Consider the following 22,133-nt stretch of genomic DNA (forward strand, 5'->3'; position numbering starts at 1 on the left):
TCATCGGAGCTCTAGACTGAGCCCTGCCTGGACTGCTCAGTTACGAGAACCAATAATCCCCTTTTGGGCTGGATCCCATTTGAGCCAGGTTTTCTGTCACCTGCAGTAGAAATCATCCTAACCGATACATCGGCTGATCCAGTGACTGTGTTTACGCCCATTAGGCTCATGTCTCAATCAATCCAAACTTACAAGTGGCCTCATAGGGCTACTTGGCAAAGGCCCAAAGAGATTCTGATTGGTCTTCAGAGCACCAATTCCAGCAGCATCGTTGCCATTAGGATCAATTCCAGACCTGAAAAAGTACCAGCTTTCTCTTTCTCCACCTAAATTTAACATGCAACTTCAAGGATACTGTCCTGACCTTCCCCTCTTGCTGTCTTAATGATGTTGCTTTCTACCTTTAGAAAACATTGAAATACAATCACCATTAGCACCCTCAAATAGGTTGTAAATTTCTCACTGCACTTTCATTAATATTCTAACAGAATATTCTAATTCTTTTCAATGTACTTCTCATATGTGCTTCTTCATCTGTTTGTCCTTATATTAGAAAGTATATAAAAGACGGGGAACAAGCCTCTTTGTAGGCAAAGAGCCATTAGGAGCTTAATAAATGCTTAACTATTGACAAAGACATGATGACAAGGGTGACAGTGGTTGTGTTACATGCATCATTAGAAGGATGACTTTCTCACAATGTAGAGGAGATATTTCCTCCGAATTAATAAAATCTACTTTGTTCATTGACCCTTATGAGAAGAAATCAGAAAGGTTTAGGTGGTCAACTTAGAGCTCTTCCTCATTCCCACATTTGAATAGCTACCTCTGGTGTTTGAAAGCTTGGACCCTTTCTTAGAATATGTAAAATTCTTCTTGTCTATTCAATACCTCTAAGCAAAATAACAGTGATTCTAAATAATGAACCAGACATTTTAAATTTCCTTGAGATATACACACGATCAAAATCTAAAAGGAATTCATTGAAAGCAGAACATCCCCCACAGATATTAGCCACATAATTAAAATTATTCATCAGCTCCCAGCTATAGATGGTGAGCTCAGCCCTACAGCAAGCTGCTCTTGGGATCATGGGCTTTATTAAAATTCCCATTACTGATTTCTGGAATCTTAGCTATAACAGCACTTCTGTTCTGTGGGGGTCTGATTAGAGTGAAGTAAGAAATTCTTGAACCTCAGCACTTAAGCCACCCGGCTGTCAGGTACTTCCCTGGGTCTGGAGGGCATCTTCCCCCTCCCAACCTTGTGCAGTCCGTGCACCTGGGCTACAGCACACAGGGACGTGACTTAAGACCTTGGTGGAATTCTGCTTACTGTCCCTAATATTGGATTCTGATGCTACTGTATGTAATTGTCCATGTAGTGCTCCAACACTGGTTGGCTTCTGGGATCTCTGATGATTGGACACAATGTCCCTGCACGTTCTGAGACTGTGGGATGTCCTGCAGGATGTTGAAAATGGAGTGGACTTTGATGATCCATGGACCAAAGCTGAATCCTGTTTCTGGGAGGTACTAACTGTATGAAGCTGGGCAAGTTATTTACTTCTCTGAGCCCCCGGTTCACACATAAAACAAGGGTGATAATGATGCTCAATGAATATTTATCTTGCAGGGTTTTTTTTTTTTAAGTGACATATTTGACTCAAAACCACAATAAGATATCACCTCACACTGTTAGAATGTCTGTTATCAAAAAGACAACAGATTACAAACGTTGAGGTTGTGGAGAAAAGGGAAATTTTGTGCACTGCTGGTGGGAATGTAATTCGATGCAGCCACCTTGGAAAACAGTATGGAGATTCCCTAAGAAAGTAAAAATGGAACTACTATATGACCCAGCAATCACACCCACCCCTGGGTATATCTCCAAAGGAAATGAAATCACTATCTTGCAGCATTATTCACAATAGCCATGGTATGGAAACAACCTAAGCGCCCATCAATGGATAAATAGATAAAGAAAATGTGATTTATAGATATACAGGTATATAGATATGCACACAATGGAATACTAGTCAGCCTTTAAAAAGAAGGATATTCTGCCATTTGCAACAACATGGATGAAACTGGAAAGCATTATGCTAAGTGAAATAAGCCAGAGAAAGAGAAATATTGCATGGTATCACTTATATGTGGAATCTTTTTTTAAAAAAGTCAAACTCAAAACAGAGTAGAATGGTAGTTGTCAGAGCAGAGGCTAGAGGAGATAGGCAGACACTAGCAAAAGGCTATCAGATAAGTAAGGTCTGAGGATCTAATGGATAACATGGTGACTGCAGTCAATCATACTATATTGCGCAGCTGAAATTTACTAAGAAAGTAGAACTTAAGTGTTCTTACAAAAAAAAAAGGTAAATATGTGAGGTGATGGATGTCTCAATTAACTCAGTAGTGGAAATCTTTTCACAATGAATACATATGTCAAATCATCACATTGTGCACTTTAAATATATTTACGATTTAAATATATTCCAATTTTATTTGTCAATTATAATTAACAAAGTTCAATAAAGCTGGAAAATGGTGTTTTTGAAATGGGCAAGAGTAGGACACTCAATAAGTGGATGGCGCCATCATGGTAACTTCGCTGTTCACGTTATCACCAGGTCCTCGCACTGATGCTACTCTCCATTCTCCGACAATACAGTCCTAATGCCATTCATTTCTCATTCTTCCTGCTCATTCGCTCTGCTGTCTGGCAGAGTCACACTGCCTGAGTTTATGCAGCAGAGCAGAGAGGGAGAGAAGATGCAGAGAGGTGAGGCTTTAGAGAATTTCTGTCCACCCTGCTGTCACTGCCTATAAAGCTTGAACCACTGGCTCTCGGTCTGCCTTCTGACCAACTTTTCTCCTAATCTGGACATCTGGGCATCTGAGTTCTGGCATCCCTGGACCAACCCCAGTGCCTAAAACTAGAGGCTTAACCTTGGTACTGAACCCCAAATGGGGCCATAATATGGGTCAAAGCGTGGTACCAATAATAGTATTATGCACATATTTCCTATAAAATACAATCCACCATCAATTACAAAATGCATCATCATTTTATGTACTTCCAAAAAATTAATATTGCCAACTAAATGATTACATATCATTGGTAGAAAGACACATTCTGATTTCAGATGTGTAATGAGAATAATGCATCTTAGAATTAATGTAGTACAATAGAACATTTCCCTTGGGAAACAGTTAAAAGTACATGGTTCTCATCCTTATTTGCAAGAGTCCTGCACAGAGCCTGGCAGACAGTAAATAAATATTTGTTGGATGAATAAATAGATACATGAAGGAATGCATTCCTTTACGGCCACATTATAACGAGGTTCTGTCATTTAAAAAGAAAATTTGATGCAGGAGGAAAATCATGCTAAAAGTTAAATACATCATTTCACCAAACCTTCCACTTAAATTCATTTAAAAGAATAAACTTCACTCTGAACATTTCGTACATGTGTAGCCTCTTCAGCAAAATGGAAACCTAGATACAGTAACAGATTCCAAAAGTTTCGTGTCTACCTAATAGCCAGTCTTCAGGTAGACACTATTTTTAAGTGTGCAGTATCTGGGACCATAAAATGTAAGGTGCCCCTTCAGAAGCATCTGGCAGCATCTGCAGGGCACACTCACTTTGGGTTCCTATTAGCTAGGAGACGGCGTTGGCGTCTTTGATAACTGGGAACACGGATCTGCCTAACAGAGCCTTCTCCTTTCTTTTGTACCCCTAAATTGGCTATAGATTTGCTGGAACTCAACCAATCCCTGCATGGTGATGGGGATGCAGGCGAGTGAGTCACAGTCCCCAAAGAAGTTCCCGTTAGAAGAATTCGCCTCCACTTCCTGCCCAGAGCGGCTCCGAAGAGCTGCTTTGCCCTCTTCATTGCAATTAAAAATTGGTGCATTTCGCCTCAGATACTACAGAGTTAGGCATTATATAAAATAGATAGATAAAAGAACAAGAACTATACGAGCAGAGACTAAATGAAAATAGATGGATTTGGGAGATTCATAAATTTAGATGGTGCTCCAGGAAAATTTCAGGGGACAGGTGCCACCAGCAACAGAGGATCATCCTTCTCTTTGCTGTGCAGTGGCAAGTCACATTTCAGACGCCCCTCTTTTTAAGTCTTCGTCTGCTGTTTGCTTAAAAGTATTCAAATTAGATTCCTCTCTGTGTAGAAGCCAAATTGCATCCACAGCTACTGGATGTCACGTCCATATCAAGTGGAAAACAGGAGTTGGAATAGAAGAATCCTGTTATGTAAGTGTCCCTCCACAGAGCGATATTGCAGGGGAAAGGACTATGTGTAAAAACAAGTCACTCAAATGACTTTTCACAGTCTACTGTAGGCCAATTTCCCAGGACATGGTACCCTTGTACAAGTCAAGAACAATAATGTCCATTTTCAGTGCAACATAAATGCCTCTCGAGCTTGCAAGCCCACATGGAAATTATACAGCTATTTATCCTTGTGTATACTTAAAGACAAAAGAAAAGGAATTAACAGAGCCTGGACTGCTTCTGCTCCTTCCCAGCAAGAAAATTACCTGTAAGATGCCTGCTCACCCTCACCCACAGATGCTAGAACTATAACCATTATCTTATTTCCCCTACATACAATCAACATTCCCCAGTATTCCATACCTCCTGGATGACACCACCATCCTCTTGTGATTTAAGAGAAAGGACTGACTCCCCTGTGCTGCTGGCTGGTCGCTCCCCAGACCTCTGCACTGACCCTCTGTTTAGATCTTTCTTCTTCACTCCCTCATTGGTCCCTCTAGCCCAGAACTCTGTCACGTGACCATTCAGGATCTCATTATTTGTCACCCAGATTACCCTGATAGTCCCCAGCTTGCTGTTCTTCCTCATCATCATCCACTGGATGTGGATTCATATCCATTAGTGGTTTCATAAAGTGCAACACGTCCCATGTCATAGCCGTCAAGGTCTCTTGATTGCCTATGGAAATAAATCCACACTCAGCCCAGAGTCTAGAGTGGCCACAAGATCCCAGCCTTCTTTTCCACCTTCATCTTCCCACATTCCCCCAGGACAACTGGATACTTGCTCTTCTTCCAAGCAAGGGCCTCCATTTCCCTCTTTGGTGCCTTGTGGATGTCCTTCCCTCTGCTGGACCCTCTCCATCAATGCCTTTTACATCATTTCATCCTTCAAAGTCCATCTGAAATGCCAGGTCTTCCAGAAAGTCTTCCGTGATCCCCAGAGCTGGCTATGAGCTCATCCTCTCTCCTAAGCCCTGAGCATACACTCACTGCATCTCTCTTGAGGTCCTCACCCCATTCTGTTCCCCACCCTCCCACCCACCCCCACCACTTCACACTTCATTTTCTGGTATATCACTCACTCAAACACTGTACTCTCCTTCATATCTGCAAAAGCATCATGGAGTCTATGGCAAGGACTTGCTGAAGTGAACTGGAATTAAGGAGAGCTTACCAGCCCCGATTCCATAGATGAAGTTCACTCCACTGCCCAGGACAGAGCTGCTGTCCAGTGACATAATGAGAGCTGCTCCAACAGCTGGAATTGGCCTCATCAAGCCTACATCTCACCTTCTTACCAGTGTGCCATTCTCCTGCTGCCTCGCTCCAAATCCATTAAGAGCAAAGACTGCATATACTTCCTATTTTCATCTCCTCTGACACAGTGGTTTGCACATGGTAAGTATTTAATGAATGCAGCTGAACCCATTCACTCAATTCATCATGTCACAACCGGAGAGCTGTAACAGTGCTCTGAGTGTTCCCAAGAGTGTAGTACAGGACCCATTGGTGGTACACAAGATGGCATTAGGTGACATGCAGATGAAACATTTTTTAATGGCCGTGGGTTTATTTTAATGAGCACTAGGCAAAACAGAAGTAGTGCAGAATACCTAGGATTTCGTAGATACCATTGCTTAGGGTAAGGCTAAATTTATTTCAGTTTTTAAAATAAGGGGTCAATTTAAAGAAAAATGGAACTAAATAGTGGGTAGATATTGCTTAAGGCAAAGCTAAATTTATTTAAGTTTTATTTAAAGATTTTATTTATTTATTTATTTATTTATTTATTTATTTATTTATTATCTCAGAGAGAGAGAGAGAAACAGAGAGCGAGCACAAGCAGGGGGAGGGGCAGAGGGAGAAGTGGACTCTCTGCTGAGCAGGGAGCCCAATGTGGGGCTCCATCCCAGGACCCCGGGATCATGACCTGAGCCAAAGGCAGCTGCTTAACCGACTGAGCCACCCAGGCGTCCCTATTTAAGTTTTTAAAAGTTAAATCAACTTAAAGAAAAAAAGCAAATTAAGTAGTGTTATAGGTGTATTTAAATATGGCCACAAACATTTTAAAGCAAAGGTGGCACAGGAAAGGCTGATGTTTAGAAACCTTGCCCTAACTAGTATTTCCAGTTTGAATCTGGTTTGCTCTCAAATGCCCCACACCTACTGCAAGATTTATCCTTTATAAACATCCCTTCAAGTCACATCAGGTCTGGGAAACCCCAAGTAGCTCCACACAACCAGCCACATCTCACTTCCTCCTCTGACAGTTATTTCTCTAATCGTCTTTCCAAGCCCTCTGATTCCTGGGCAGGGGGCTCCACCCTTTCTGCCCCTTGGGCAAATCACGCAAATGGGCACAGCTTACCTGTGCCTAAACCATTCTCCCTCCCCTTTCCTTCCACCAGTCCATGAACACTCACACCCCTGAATAATGGAAGTTCAAAACCATCTGCTCCTTCCATTTCTTATTCCAATCCATCTTGTACGCACATTCTTCATTCATTCAATTAACAGGTTTTACCTGCGATCTTGCTTTCGTCCACAGGCATGTTTCAGCACCCCAATCAGAATGTGAACTCAGCAAGAACTCAGCAAGGGCAAAGACTACGTCCTTGATGTTCTGTGAAGTCTCCATCAGCCTACAAGTGTGCCGAGCATGTGTCTCATCATGGAATAAACCGAAACCAACACATCCAGAAGGCATCTAACACCGGGTGCTCTACTTGCATGTCAAACATGAACTTGGTTCCAGATAGCTCACCCACAGCATCATCCAAGTGGGATTCTTACTGCACTCATCCCAAAGACCAAGCTTTAACAGTTTTCCTGCATAATGAACCTGGATTTATCATTAGAATTCATCCTCAGGGTATATTAATAAAGAAATCACTCAATCTGGGTTCATCACTAACACTTTTACAGAACTCATCTATCCTGGGTCGCCTGGGTGGCTCAGTTGGTTGGGCGTCTGACTCTTAATCTCGGCTCAGGTCTTGATCTCGGGGTCGTGAGTTCAAGCCCCGCATTGGGCTCCATGCTTGGCATGCAGCCTACTTAAAAAAAAAAAAAAAAAGAAAGAAAGAAAGAACTCATTTGTCCCTTCAAAAGATTTGATGGAATCCAAAATTCAGAAGGCTGTTGGTCTCAAAATTAATTTTACTTATCATGATTTCAAAATAAATAAAAATCACCTATCCTACATTATACTTCTCTTTCTCAATCTGTTAAGAGGTAATTCGGTATTTCAATCATCATCTGAGGAAATATAGTCCAGTTGTTCATAAACATGGACTTTGGTTCTACTCAGACCTGGGTTAGACACTCAACTGTACCATTTGCCCGCTCCAGGACCTTGGTGAAATTCATTTACTCACACAGCAAACATTAATTGAAAGCTACAGTATGCCAGACACTGCACCTGAGCTCCCTAAACCTCATTGTTCTCCTGTGTAAAATGGGAATGATGACATTCCCCGACAACAGACACACTGCCAGGATTAAATAAGATAATGTATGCAAAATGCCTGCCCCTCTACTAGCTCAGTGTTAATGAATAGTAACAATAAACATTAGTTCTCACTGTCCTTACCACATCATCATCCTGGTCTTCTTCAGTCTTTGTAGAGCATTTAACTTTGCCAATGAAGAGTCCCTTCTTAAAACTTTCTCTTCCCTTGATTTCATGGAGATGCCATCTTAGAGTTTTAAATTTATTAATTTAGTTTTAGCTTACTAAATTAATAAACAGAAAACATTTTCAGTGAGTGACAGGCACGTTGCAAACAAAGACAACAGTGTGCTGACAGAGTGTGACCTGCACAAGTGGGTGGACAGAAAAGCATCTCTGAGAGACTGTGGACTCTGAGAAACAAACTGAGGGTTCTAGAGGGGAGGAGGATGGGAGGATGGGCTAGCCTGGTGATGGGTTTTAAAGAGGGCACGTATTGAATGGAGCACTGGGTGTTATACGCAAACAATGAATCATGGAACACTACATCAAAAACTAATGATGTAATGTATGGTGATTAACGTAACATAATAAAATAAAATTAAAAAAAAATAGAAAAGAAAAGCATCTCTGAGGAGATGACATTTGGACCAAGGTGTCAGAGGTGAGGAGGAACAAGTCACATGAAGATCCGATGGGAGAGAATTTCAGGAGAATAAAAGGTCCTACAGAGGTTAGGATAAGAAGGGACTGGTTTATTCAAGGAACAGAAATAAGCCTACAGGCGCCTGGGTGACTCAGTTGGTTAAGCATTGGTTAAGCGTCTGACTTTGGCTCAGGTCATGATCTCAGGGGGATCTCAGTGGGATTGAATCCCTCACTGGACTCCTCACTCAGCAGGGAGTCTGCTTCTCCTTCTGCCCCTCCCCCTGCTTGCATGTGCATGGGCTCGCTCTCTCTCTCTTTTTCTCTCTCTCAAATAAATAAATAAAATCTTTAAAAAAAGAAATAAAGAAATAAACCTAGGGAGGGCTAGACTCTAGATGAGATTTAGAGAGGAAGTAAGCAACAGCCCTCACACAGGGCTTTGCAAGCAAGCATCAGAAGCTCACAGTTAATGCCAGGGGGACAGGGGCACTATTTGCAAATTGTAAGCTGTGGGTATGATAGGATCTGATTTACGTGTTTAAAGATCATTTTGGTTGCCCTGTGAGGAACGGATTTTGGAGAACAGGAGGGAAAGCAATAAAAAGGCTATGTCAGCCATCCAGCTAAGAAGATGCATCGGACTAAAGTGGCAGGAACATGTCCTGGGTACATTTTAGAAGTCACGGTTGGCATGACTTATTGATGAATGGATGTGAAGTGTCAAGGGGCAGAAAAGAAAGGATTCACCCATGCATCATGCCTAGATTTTTGTTTGAGCAATTATATCTATCCATGGTGGTGCCATTTATTGAGAAGAGGAAATCTTGGGGAGAAGCAGGTTTGGGATAGAAGTCCACAGTCCTGTTTCAATCTTTGGAGCTGGAGCGGGCCATTAGGCAGGTGAGCAGAAATGTCAAGGGGGCAGGTGGATGTGCAAATTTGGAGATACACACTTGGGAGGTACTAGGGCTGCTGACATCACCAAGGGAGAACAACAGACAGAGACCAGGGGGACAAGTCCAAGTGCTTGGGCATGCCGCCATTTGGAAGGAGAGCACCAGAGAAGGAGCCAACAGGAAAGTGAAGAGCAGCCATGACAACTGAAGGAAAACCTCCAAGGAAATAATGTCACAAAGCAAGCAATAGAAGCGAAACGCTTTAAGAAGGAAGAAGGGGTCAACTGTTTGAAAGGCCTCAAGGTGTCAAGGAAGATGCAGCCGATGCTGCCCCTCTCCCCACCTTGCTAACACACCCAATTTCATGCATATGTTGGTTAAATGGCAACATGTTTAAAGAACATGGGCCCCACTCACAAGTTCAGGTAGTAATTCTTAATTGGTCCAAGCCAATAATGATAATACCATTCCCCTTTAACACTGACTGGTTTAGGGTTTGTTGTAAGGAGAAGTATGCCATAGGGCTCCTAGGGGGGAAAAGTCCTCCCTGATGAAAAGAGAAATATAAGGAAAAGCCCCTTCACTTCCCTCCCTGCATTTAGATGACATAACCCTTGCTGGAGCTTCTGCAGCCCTCTTGCCACCATCCGGGAAGCATTTGCCAATGTGATGAAGGGAGGCAGGGCGGAAAGCTGGACAAACCTGGGTCCTTGATGGCATTACAAAACAGCTGAGCCAACAATGGCAGCCCCTTGCTCAGTGAGAAATAACTCATTTAACAGTAAATGTCCTTGCTGTCTAAGCTTCTTTGAATGGGACATTCTGCCACATGCAGCTAAAGCATCCTAATTGATACTTAAGATACAAGAACAGACAGGGGAGTGCAATGGCTACTGGTGACCTCAGTCAGAACAGCCCCTGTGAAGAGGTGGCTTAGAAAGGTGGTGGGGTGGGAAAGTAGAGACCATGATTCCAGACAACTCTTTCCAGCCATTTGGCTGTGAAGGGCGTAAAGGAATTAGCTGGCGGCCACAGGGAATGTGGAACAATGCTGGAAGATACTGAAGTGTGTTCACACACTAGTGGGAAGATTCAAGTAGAGGGGGAGAGGGTGATGGTTTGGGAGAAGGGAGGAGGCCAAAAGAGCATACGTGGTGGGGTCCCCAGCATACATGGGAGGAGCAGACGCACTTCATCCACTGAGGAATAAAGGCGGGGCAGTGGGTGCAGATGTAGGTAGTCTGGCAGAGTTGGGGTGGGGGGAAATGAGGTCGTTCTGACCAATTACTTCCTTTTTTCTCAGTGATGTAGGAAACGCTCAAAATGTCTCTCAAGACTATCTAAAACTCTCCCCCCACTGAGAATTCCATCCTGAGTTACTCTCAACTCCTTCCTCCATATTCCCACAGAACTGGGTCTCTCTCCTCTGGAGTATGTATTCATCTAGTGTCATAGTTTTAATCCCCCATGCCACCAGTATGGAAACTCCTTAAGAGCAAGGAACATCTAGGGTGCCTGGGTGGCACAGTTGGTTGTTGGTTAAGCATCCGACTCTTGGTTTCAGTTCAGGTCACAATCTCAGGGTCCTGGGATTGAGCCCCACACTGGGCTCTACACCCAGTGTGGAGTCTGCTTGAGATTCTCTCTCTCGCTCTCTCTGTCTCTCTCTCTGCCCTTTCCACTCATGTTGTATGTCTCTCTCTCTCTCTAAAGTAAATAAATAAAATCTTTTTAAAAGGGGGGGCAAAGAACATCTAATTAATATCTCAGAACCCGTCACAGAGCCTGGCACATGTGTTTAATAAATATACTGAATTGAAATAAAGTCTTCATGTGCTGGAGTGAAAAAGACAATCGGCCCTTATTCACAGATTCCACATATGCAAATTCTTCTACTTGCTAAAATTTATTTGTAACCCAGAAACAATACTCACAGGACTTTCGCAGTCACTTGAGGACATGTGCAGAGGAGCAAAACATCTCAGTCATCCAACACACACGTTCCCAGCTGCGGTCGAACAAAGCCACGCACTGCCTTCCTGTTGTGGCTCTGATACTGTAAGCAAGTGTCCTTTTCGTGATCTATTTAGTGCCATATTTTTCACATATTTTTGCTTTTTGCTGGGCATTTCATTGTTTAAAATAGCACTCAAGCATGGTGCTGAAGTGCTTTCTAGTGCTCTTAAGTGCCAGGTTGTGATTGCCTTATGGAGAAAATATGTGTGCTAGGTAAGCCTCCAGTAGGCACAAGCTACAGTGCTGTTGCCGTGGGTTCAATGTTAATGAATCGGCAATATTTATTAAATAAAATGTCTTTAAACAGAAACACACATAAAACGAGGTTATGTAGTGATCAGTGGATAAAAATGTGACCAGGGGCTCTCAGGAACCTAACCCTGTCTTTCCTCTAGAAGCAACAGTTCAGTATTCACTAACTCAGTATCCGCAGAGACTTTATAGAACATAACCTCTGCAAATAATAAGAACCAACTGTACTCCATTTTGCCATCTTCCGAGAAGGAGAATTATGGAAACAGAATGGTTTGATGAGGCTGAGATGAGTCTCATCAAGCCTTAACCTCTCTTTTCATGCTTTATGGATTACTCATCAGCACCAGGATTTGTGCTGAAGATGTCTTGCAGAAAAAGCTGCTGATTAGCTGTAAATCGTATCCCCTGAGAGCCACTAGCCTGCGGGGGGGAGGGGGGGAGGGGCAACATACGGAACCCTCTCAAAGCTAGTGGGGTGCAGAATAAAGCAGAGAAGCAAGGGAAGGGTGAAACTTTACCATATGTCTTAATGTGGTTTCCCCAAGAAGCTGATCCTAAGATAAGGACGTTAAACACTGTAGTTGTTTGGAAGGTAAAGAAAGCACTGGTGGGGGAGGGGGGGCGTGGAAAAGAGAGAGGAGATTGGAAAGCAGCCAAGATAACCAATAAAAGGTGCAATATCAAGCTAGCTTTCACTGTGGGGAGAATGGAATTTTTCCCCTTGGAGAAACTAAGACCCCATGCAAAACATTCCTGAGTTATCCCACCCAAGGCTGAGGGAACTGGGGTATTTATACATCATCTCTCATCAGTCATCGGTTGAGGAATGTTCTTGGGATGTGCTAATTTCCCTGCACTTTCTGCCTTCCATGGAAGCAGCAAAGGAGGCAATGTTAAGAAAACAGGAGAAGATGCAAGAAATGGCAGTCAGAAGTCAGCCAGTTTGCACTGAAGGGGTAAGAGTGCAGGAGTAAGGATGGGCCCTGGCATGTCTGCTATGCTATACAGGGCTGACACTGAGGGTCTCACATTAACTGAGACCAGGAATGGGCCACTTCCATGAGAAACCTACAAAACAAGCATATAACCATTACCTAAGTCCTGGGGTCTTCATGTACTTTCAGCTAATTAACTAATTCATAGACCAATCCCCACTAGTTTTAAGTCAAAATAAGGTTTAATGATGTTTCTAAGGGAACCTAGAGGCAGTACATAAGGTTATTTTCCTTCTTTGGTAGAAGCAAGATGGAAATCTGATTTGCATTTTTAATGATCAAATGGGGCCTTTTCCCTAAAATAGCATGTAAGAAAACAGCAGGACAGAAGCAGTTTTTGGAAAATCTAGGGACTCTAGCACTTCATAGGATATGCTGACTCACCATCATTGACTAGGTAGGTCCCCGATGAACATACAATGAAGACACACATGCCTACCCAAGAGCCGGCTGGTGCTGGGTCTTCCCTTCCACAAGCACCGATGCCCAGCACCTCCAACACTGTCACAGCAACTGAGGAATGTACACTGCAACTTATGTCTCAGGAAAAGTCCTGGGGTCAGGAGAGGGAAGCCAGTTCACACCTTGAAGTGGTCAATTACAATCTATTATTAAAGATAAGGCAAGAAAGACATTTCCTCTTTCACATCGGGTGAGTGGACTGCTAGGCTTTGAACACAGAAAATATATTTCTCTCTTCATCTTGATTTCTACAGCTTTCACAGTTCATGCCACAACCCTTGAGAAATGGACAAAAGAACTGACTTCATAAAGATAAAAAGCTTCTGCACATCAAAGGAAACAGTCAACAAAACTAAAAGGCAATGTACGGAATGGGAAAAGATATTTGCAAATGTCTTATCAGATAAAGGGCTAGTATCCAAAAATCTATAAAGAACTTATGAAACTCAACACCCAAAAAAACAAAAAATCCAGTCAAGAAATGGGCAAAAGACATGAACAGACACTTCTCCAAAGAAGACATCCAAATGACCAACAGACACATGAAAAAATGCTCAACATCACTCGGCATCAGGGAAATACAAATCAAAACCTCAATGAGATACCACCTCACACCAGTCAGAATGGCTAAAATGAACAATTCAGGAAACAACAGATGTTGGCGAGGATGCAGAGAAAGGGGAACCCTCTTACATTGTTGGTGGGAATGCAAACTGGTACAGCCCCTGTGGAAAACAGTCTGAAGATTCCTCAAAAAGTTAAAAATACAGCTACCCTACAACTCAGGAATTACACTACTAGGTAATTATCCAAAAGATACAAACATAGTGATTCAAAGGGGCACATGCAACCCAATGTTCATAGCAGCAATGTCCACAATAGCCAAATGATGGAAAGAGCCCAGATGTCCATCAACAGATGAATGGATAAAGACGATGTGGTATATGTCTACAATGGAATATTACTCAGCCATCAAAAAGAATGAAAACTTGCCATCTGCAACAACATGGATGGAACTAGTAGGTATTATGCTAAGCGAAATAAGGCAGTCAGAGAAAGACAAATACCGTATGATTTCACTCATATCTGGAATTTAAGAAACAAAACAGATGAACACAGGGGAAAAGGAGGAAAAATAAAGTAAGATGAAAATAGAAAGGGAGGCAAACCATAAAAGACTCTGAACTCTAGGAAACAAACTGAAAGTTGCTAGAGGAGAGGTGGGTGGGGGAAGGGATAACTGGGTGATGGGCATTAAGGAGGGCACTGGATATAATGAGCATTGGGTGTTACATGCAACTGATGAATCACTAAATTCTACCCCTGAAACTAATAGTATATGTTAACTAAATTGAATGTAAACAAAGAATTAAAAAAATAAAAAGACTTAGATTAGCCAACGTAAGTCACAGAAGCCACCTGTGGGTATGCAGTCATGAAACCAGATCCTCCTCCAGGAGGTAGATGGAGAATATCAGAGTCCAGTGAGCAGGGACACCCTCAACCATGAAGGAAGAGGGGCCAGGAAAAGGGCCAGGTCTGAGGCCCAGGTAACATGCACCTAGAGGGACACACTGCTCTACCTGGACGTGGTGCTCAACATGACGCAGAGGCCTAATCAGAGGCCAGCAAATGGCCCTGGAACCCACACAGACCTGGGTGCAAGCCCCAGCTCAAGCATTTTCAAGTGGCGGCAGCCATGAGCAGCTCCATACACGTCCTCAGCTTTGGTTTCCTCATCTTCCAGATGGCACTGACACTACCTGTCTCATTGTCCATTTCTTCATTCAGAAGTAGATACGGATGCTACAAAATGAGTGAACCTTGAGAACATTATGCTAAGTGAAAAAAGCCAGTCACAAAAAGCCACATGTTATATGATTCCATTTATATGTAATGTCCAAAATAGACATATCCATGGAGACAGAAAGTAGATTGTGGTTGCCTAGGACTGGGAGAGATTGGGGGGGAATAGGGAGTGACTGCTAATGGGTATGAGGTTTCCTTTTGGAGTCACAAAATCTTCCAAAATCAGATGGTGGTAATGGTAGCACAGCTCTGTGAATATAGTAGGGGAAAAAAAAAAAAACCCACACTGAATTGTACATTTTAGATGGGTAAATTTTCTTATGTAAATTATATCTCCATAAAGCTGTTATCTTAAAAAAAAAAAAATTAGAGCCCTGGAGCCCTCACTATGTGCAGATTCTTTGGAAGCCATAAGCGTCCAGGTCATGAGGCTACACTTCAGGATATTAACTTGGAAGAACCAGCAAAGTGAAGAATAATGTATATCATGTGTGTTAAGCACCAAGTACTGCGCCTGATGCAGAGAAAACCCTTGGTAAACGGGTGTGACCAGTACCATGGTCATCATCAGTTATGATAATTATGTGCCAGGCACTGCATTCTATTCTTTGTGCCCACTGTCTCATATAAGTCCCACAGCCCCTAGGGGATGGGTGTTATCATCATTTCTGGATCTCCGATGGGGACGCTAAGGCACAGAGAGGTAGGTCAGCCCCTGAGACCAGCGGCTTGCTGTGGCAGAGCTGGGGGACAAACGTGGGCTCTTACACAGCTTCTCATCACACACCCCTCATCTCCGGCAGTGGGGCCACTGGTACCCTCATCAGCACTCAGTACCACTGGGCAGGGTTTCCTCAATCACCAGACCTGGTTTAAAACAGAACAGAAACTTCTGGAAGCCACTAGCAGGATGGCTCGTACAGGTCTCTCCCAGCCACTCAGCTGAAAACTGGCATGGCAATGTGACCTCACCGCAACCCTGTCTCAAACCCCAGGTGAGATTCTTGCAGCCCCACCCCACCCCCGGGGTTCCCAGGGGACACCCAGCCAGTCCAACCGGCTGCTGCCTCCTTAAGCTTTTGTGACCTAGGCTGGCGTCCTTTACTGTCTGTTGGCCTCAGTCTGCCCCAGCATCCCAGATGCAGCAAAGAGACTGCCAGGCTCATAACCAGCAGATGCCCCAATTTCCCCCTATTCAGAAGATATGTAAATTTAGACACTTTGGGAATCATGTGTAGCAAGAAGTTCCCATCTGCCAGAGAGAGAGAATGAGAAAGACAGAGTATTTAAGTACCTAACATTTTGGCCTCTTGCAGTTCCTCAGAGATAATTTACACGTCATCATGGGGGAGACTCACACTCTCCTCCCTTCCCAGTGATACATGCATAGGCCACACAGTCCTAGTGAACAAAGATTCTTCATAGAAGTTCAGGGGCACTTGGGTGGCTTAGTCGGTTGGCTGTCCAACTCTTGATTTCGGCTCGGGTCTAGTCTCTGGGTTGTGGGATCGAGCCCCACGTCGGGCTCTGCACTCAGAGGGGAGTCTGCTCGAGATTCTTTCTCTCTCTCCGCCCCTCCCCCCTCTACCTCTCTTTCTCTCTCACTCTCTAAAATAAAATAAATAAATCTTAAAAAAAAAAAAAAAAGTCCAGTACAAACTAAGCAGCTCTGAGGCCTTCTACGACATCACTGAATTCTCTAACAGAATGTTGCTGCCTTCAGCAGGATCAACACCCATTCCCTACAAACTTATCAAACTACACATTTTTTGCAGAGCAATGCAACACCAGAATGGCCTCATTTCCATCCTTATTATAAGATTGCTTAAACTCCTTCATGTGTCAAATGTGCATCTGAAAAAAATTTCTACGATGCAGAGGAAGTTGACCTGAGTGTCTACAAGACAGACTGAGAGGTCTGGCCTGGTGGTATGTTTTGGGAGGGCAGGGATTTTGTGTTGTTCAATCCTGCATCCCCAGGCCTGGAACACTGCTGAGCACAAAGAAGACATGCAGTAAATATTCACTGAACAAATGAATGGATGTCTTCCCCAGGAGGCTGAATATACACCCACATCCACCATACTATTATAAAATTTAGTTTGGAATCTCAGAACTAATATGCTCTAGGCTCTACAGAGCTATAGCTCTTCATTAATTCTTCCCAAAGGAAGGGAAAGGGTTTCAAAACAGGCCCCAGCACCTGTTGGCATTACCTTAAGAGACAGTGTTGAATAATGGAGGCTAGCAGATAAGGATGCAAAGATGTGCTTTGTCCCTCTTTGCTGTCTGGTCAAAGGCAAGTCACTTGACCTCTGTAGACTCCAGCGTTTTCCTTTACAGGTCTCAAAAGTCCCTTCCAATTTCTTGGAAAGAGCCGAGATGCCCTTCAACAGATGAATGGATAAAGAAGATGTGGTCCATATATACAGTGAAATATTACTCAGCCATCAGAAAGGATGAATACCCAACTTTTACATCGACATGGATGGGACTGGAGGAGATTATGCTAAATGAAGTAAGTCAAGCAGAGAAAGTCAATTATCATATCGTTTCACTTATTTGTGAAACATAAGGAATAGCATGGAGGATATTAGCAGAAGGAAGGGAAAAATGAAGGGGGCAAATCGGAGGGAGAGACAAACCCTGAGAGACTATGGACTGTGAGAAACAAACTGAGGGTTTTGGGGGGGGCGTGGAGGGATGGGTTAGCCTGGTGATGGGTATTAAAGAGGGCACATACTGCATGGAGCACTGGGTATTATACGAAAACAATGAATCATGGATCACTACATCAAAAACTAATGATGTATGGTGACTAACATAACATAATAAAATAAAATTTTTAAAAAAAGTCCTTTCCAATTCCTAAAGTGAGTTTCATGTGAACTGGATAACATTATACAAGTTTGCCTTCGATGTCCTTTTCCTGTCCTCTGGGCACCTTCTGCCCTCTACCCCTGAGATACCTTCATCCCCCCACCCCCATCACACAGCCTTCACTTCCAGGGTCCTCCAGGTGCACCCTCTGTGGCTCCTTCCCAAGGCCAGTCTTCCCTGCTCCTGACTTTTCCTTTCCCTACTTTACACCAACCCATCAATATGTTTGGGTCCTGTGTTCCATTCCCTCTTGGCCCAGCTCTCTCTTAGAAACTTGATTAACTTGGCTGCACCGATGGGTAATTGTGAGTTCGTATGTTATCCCAAAGAAAGACATTTGCATTTGAACAAGATGTGTTCTGGAGACGATATTTTAATCCATACCTCTATCAGCACCTTTATCATGGTATATCACGATATTTGATTATGCACCTGGCTCAGCAGCTAAACTGTGACTTTTCTGGGTATAAAGCCTCAGGTCTTTTTCCATCTTTCTGTGTCTGGTGCCTAGCCCCATTTCTCCGGGCACTCACTCAATAAATGTTTAGGGATAACCACGCAGATGAATGAAAGGCTGCTGATGAAGAGTTAACATAGATTTCAGGCGATCTGATGGTCCTGGGAAGGACTGATGTGGCTCAGCAATAGACAAGGACTCAGAGGGTTTCTCAAATCCCACCCCCTGTGGCTGTCGGCTCCGCCTGCCTTTAGAACTGAATCTGAATGCATTATTGCCTGACAGCAAGCATTCATGCTCCTATAAAAGCTGTGTTCTCACCCCGCCAGAGAAAGGGACCCGCACATCATAGCATCTCATTAATTCAGGCTTTTGGGAGGCCTTCTGAGCTGAGGCCACAGAGACTCAGGGGTTCCCATTATAGTCAAAGGAGAAATACCCCAATGTCACAATGCCTCTCAGCACTCCAGACACAAAGTGACAGTGGGTATGAAGGGGATGCTGGCAATTTTTCTCAGGCCCATTATGCTGGACTGATAGCCAAATGCTCCTGAAAGGCGTCTGAAATACAAAATACAGGCACTCCATAGTTTTGGGTTTATTAATTAATTGACTCCAGATATGTAAATTATGACAGAATCAAGGGCCACATAACAAAGCCAGGGAAAAGATTATTATAATTAACAGAAATTGAAAGTGCAGTGGCCTGGTTTTTACACCTCCCATTTGCAACCAGAAGTTTGGAACTGGTTATCATAAAACAAAGATGCCAAGAAGAGCTTTTTTCCTGCCTAGATGTTTTTCAAACATTCCGATGATTCTTACAAGGAGACAGAAAGTCCCCCAGGTGAGTCGGGCACCCAGCACCATGCCCGGCCCATTGGAAGCATCCTCCATAAACATTTGCTGAATCAACCATTTAATTGATGAGTGATTGAAATAATCTTTAAAATGCAAATCTGATTGTGTCATCCTCCTACTTCAAACCATTCAGTGCCTTCGCCTTATTCTAAGAAAGCAACAAAAGTCTTTCATAGAACCTACTATACCCTGCGTACCATGGCCAGCACCCACTGCCCCACCCTCATGCCGCCATGCACACTTCACTCTCCAGCCAGCACCAAACTCCGGGTCTCCTGAGACCCGTGCTCTCCTCACTGTGCCTCACTGGCTTTCCCTATTCTTTTACAACACATCCAAATACTCCCGAGATCTCAACCAGACTAACCACAGGAGCGTTATTTGAAACAGAGTGCCATGAGCCACCATCCTTCTGCACAGTTACAATCACACCTACGGTACGTACACTAGATGACTTACGAGCAATTGTTCATAGTAAAGTGGAAATGCTGAGGAAATGACGTGCATGTGGCTTCATCTGCTTCATAATGAACCAGTTATAGGTCCAGGAAGTGAAAATGGGGCTTCAGGAAATAGAAGAATCAGTCAGAAGTGAAAGCCCTCTGAAAGTCCATCTCTTTGCAGGGGTAAGTGGAGGCAGGGGGTGGGGGGGTCATTCCTGGATGAAGGAATAGAGGGGGAAATAACAGGACCAGAAGGTAAGCACAATGGCATATCAGTATCCTGAGAAACTTGCAGCCTGTGGTTACTATGGTTACAGACGCCATGAGAGTTGGCTCCAGAATGTGATGAGGGGGAGGGGGCTCCGGCAGCCTCTTTCAACCCCCTCTCCCAGTCCTAGGGCCTCTTTGCCATTTTGTGCCAGAAGTGACATATTCAACAAAGCCTGTGGTGGCACTCAAAAGAAACTGTCTTCACTCTCCTCTCACCCAGGACACAGAAGCTCCAAAACTTTCCTCAGAATGTAAAATTGCCTCAGGAAGAAGCCAGGCATGCAGTGTTCGGAAACATGAGGCCCTCTAAGGCATCGAATGCATCCTTCCTGGAAATTGTTTTCTCTTCAAGAACGTGCAGGAAAAGCAACAGGGTAGTCAAAAAAAAAAGTTTACTCAAAATATGACACAGAGCACTGTCCACCAGTGGCTTTTCCCATGGGCTGGCTGGGCCCCTCATCCCCCAGCACGTCATCCCTGCCATGCTGGCTACATTCTGACTTCTGTTTCAGTCACACAGTACAGACACAAGGTCTGCTGCAGAAACACACCAGACACCCATTCTGTGACATTTCTGCTGCTCAGCCTGAAGGATGTCCTGTTCTTCTGGCTTTATCCAAGGAGGCTGGGTTTTCAGGCACTGGATCTGTAAAGGAAGGGGGTTGTCATAGAAGGGGAATCTGGAGAAGAAGTGGGCCAGTGAGTTATCACGTGGTCTCTGGTTTCAGAAGAAATTGGGCTTATCGTGCGGTCATTTCTTGGTGAATGTTCTACAGATGTACACATAGCATGGCACCTGCCCAAGACAGGCTCAATAGATGCTTTTTGTATCTGAATAATCAGCTTGGGCTGGTAGGTATACTGGGATCTATTACAAGACCGTATATTCATATTTTATATAAATCGTCATCACACTCACTGTCTTTCTGAAATACCACTTTGAGTAGTGGGTAGTAGGAGGGGTAAATGGAGGTCCGTGAATCATTGTTCTGTGGTAAGTGGGAGATGCAGAGCTAAACAAAATCAACCAGGCTTCTGCACTACAGGATTACCAGAGGCAGTGTACAGGTAGAGGTGAGAGCTCCAACATTAACAGACAGACCCAGTTTAAGCCATAGAACTATAACGTAACCCTGTGCAAGTTACTCAAGCTCTGTGGGACTTAGTCCCCTCATTCAGAAAACAGGGATAATAATGTCATCTGGTTTTTTTGGACTATAAAGAGGATTTTATGAGATAATGGCTATAAAGCACTTAGCAGAATACCTGGAACTTAGTGTATATTCAATAAATAAGAAGGGGAAATGCTTACGGTGATTTTAAAATATGTCCTCAAATTCTTTGTTACTCCTCCCTTCCAAAGTCAGCTTCATCATCCCAAGTATGAATTCAACTTAGTAACTCACATCTAATGAAAAGACTGTGGTTGTAGGAACAATATGTGATTTCTGAGGTTGAGTCATAAAAGGCATCATCAGTTCTGCCTTGTTCTCTCTCAAATGGCTTGCTCTGGAGGAAGCCAGCCACCATGTTGGGAGGACATTCAAACAGCCTGTGGGGAGGGTCACATTGGCAGGAAATGAGGCCTCTCCCCCAACAACCAGCAGCGTTTGCAAGTCATATGAGCACATCATCTCAGAAGTAGATCTCCCAACCCCGGTCAAGCCATCCGATGATAGCGCCCCAGCTGACATCTGACCACAATCAGTGAGTGACTCCTGAGCCAGACCACTCAGCTAAGCTGTTCCCAAATTCCTGATCCACAGAAACTATGAGATAATAAATATTTGTCATTAGTTTAAGCCACCAAATATTAAAGTTTTTCTTACACAGCAATACCCACTCTCTAGGAAAGAATGAGAGAGAATACACCATCCCATAAACCAACCATGAAACCATTTTTTATTTCCTCAGAGCATCTGAGGAGATTAATTTGTATCTTATGGAACACACTTCAGGAAATGCTGGTCTAGAACTTAACAGTTTATAAAGCTTGTTCATGTTTATTAACTCATTTAATCATCTCAGCAACTGTGAAGCAGGTGCTGACTGTGATCTTTATTTTACCCAGGAGAAAACTTAGGCTCAAAAAGGTTAAATGACTTGCCCAATTTATTGTCTACTAATAAAATTGGTAGAACAAGAACTCTATTGGTAGAATAATACTCAAGTATTGTGACTCCAAACTATGTTTTTTCCTCTGGTCTTTTCTCTGGTTTGACCCAAATAACCTAGGTTTTTTTAAACCTGGGATAAGAATACTGACAGTCAAAGAGAGTCCCAGGAAGGGGGCGCTGTGCAATAGGCCACCCTCCCCGATGATCTGGAAAATGAAACAGATGCTTCTCAAGTGACTGGAGCTGGAGTCTTTTGTGACTTCACA

The 22,133-nt window shown here is 43.5% G+C and overlaps 1 protein-coding gene across 3 annotated transcripts in view; it reads right to left on the reverse strand.

Moving 5' to 3' along the window:
• Window positions 1-22,133, reverse strand: part of KCNK10 (potassium two pore domain channel subfamily K member 10) — a 134,175-nt gene that overhangs the window by 96,374 nt on the left and 15,668 nt on the right. For 2 of the 3 annotated variants that reach the window (XM_032405723.1, XM_032405721.1), the window contains exon 2: window positions 4,861-4,983. The exons of the other annotated variant lie outside the window; for it this stretch is intronic. In XM_032405723.1, coding sequence (XP_032261614.1) covers window positions 4,861-4,960 — 100 coding nt within the window. In that variant the 5' untranslated portion in view covers window positions 4,961-4,983. The remainder of the gene's footprint in view (window positions 1-4,860; window positions 4,984-22,133) is intronic. 3 annotated transcript variants of the gene reach the window in all.

The sequence above is a fragment of the Phoca vitulina genome, unplaced genomic scaffold (genome assembly GCF_004348235.1).
Source record: "Phoca vitulina isolate PV1807 unplaced genomic scaffold, GSC_HSeal_1.0 scaffold7, whole genome shotgun sequence".
Taxonomy (NCBI): domain Eukaryota; kingdom Metazoa; phylum Chordata; class Mammalia; order Carnivora; family Phocidae; genus Phoca; species Phoca vitulina.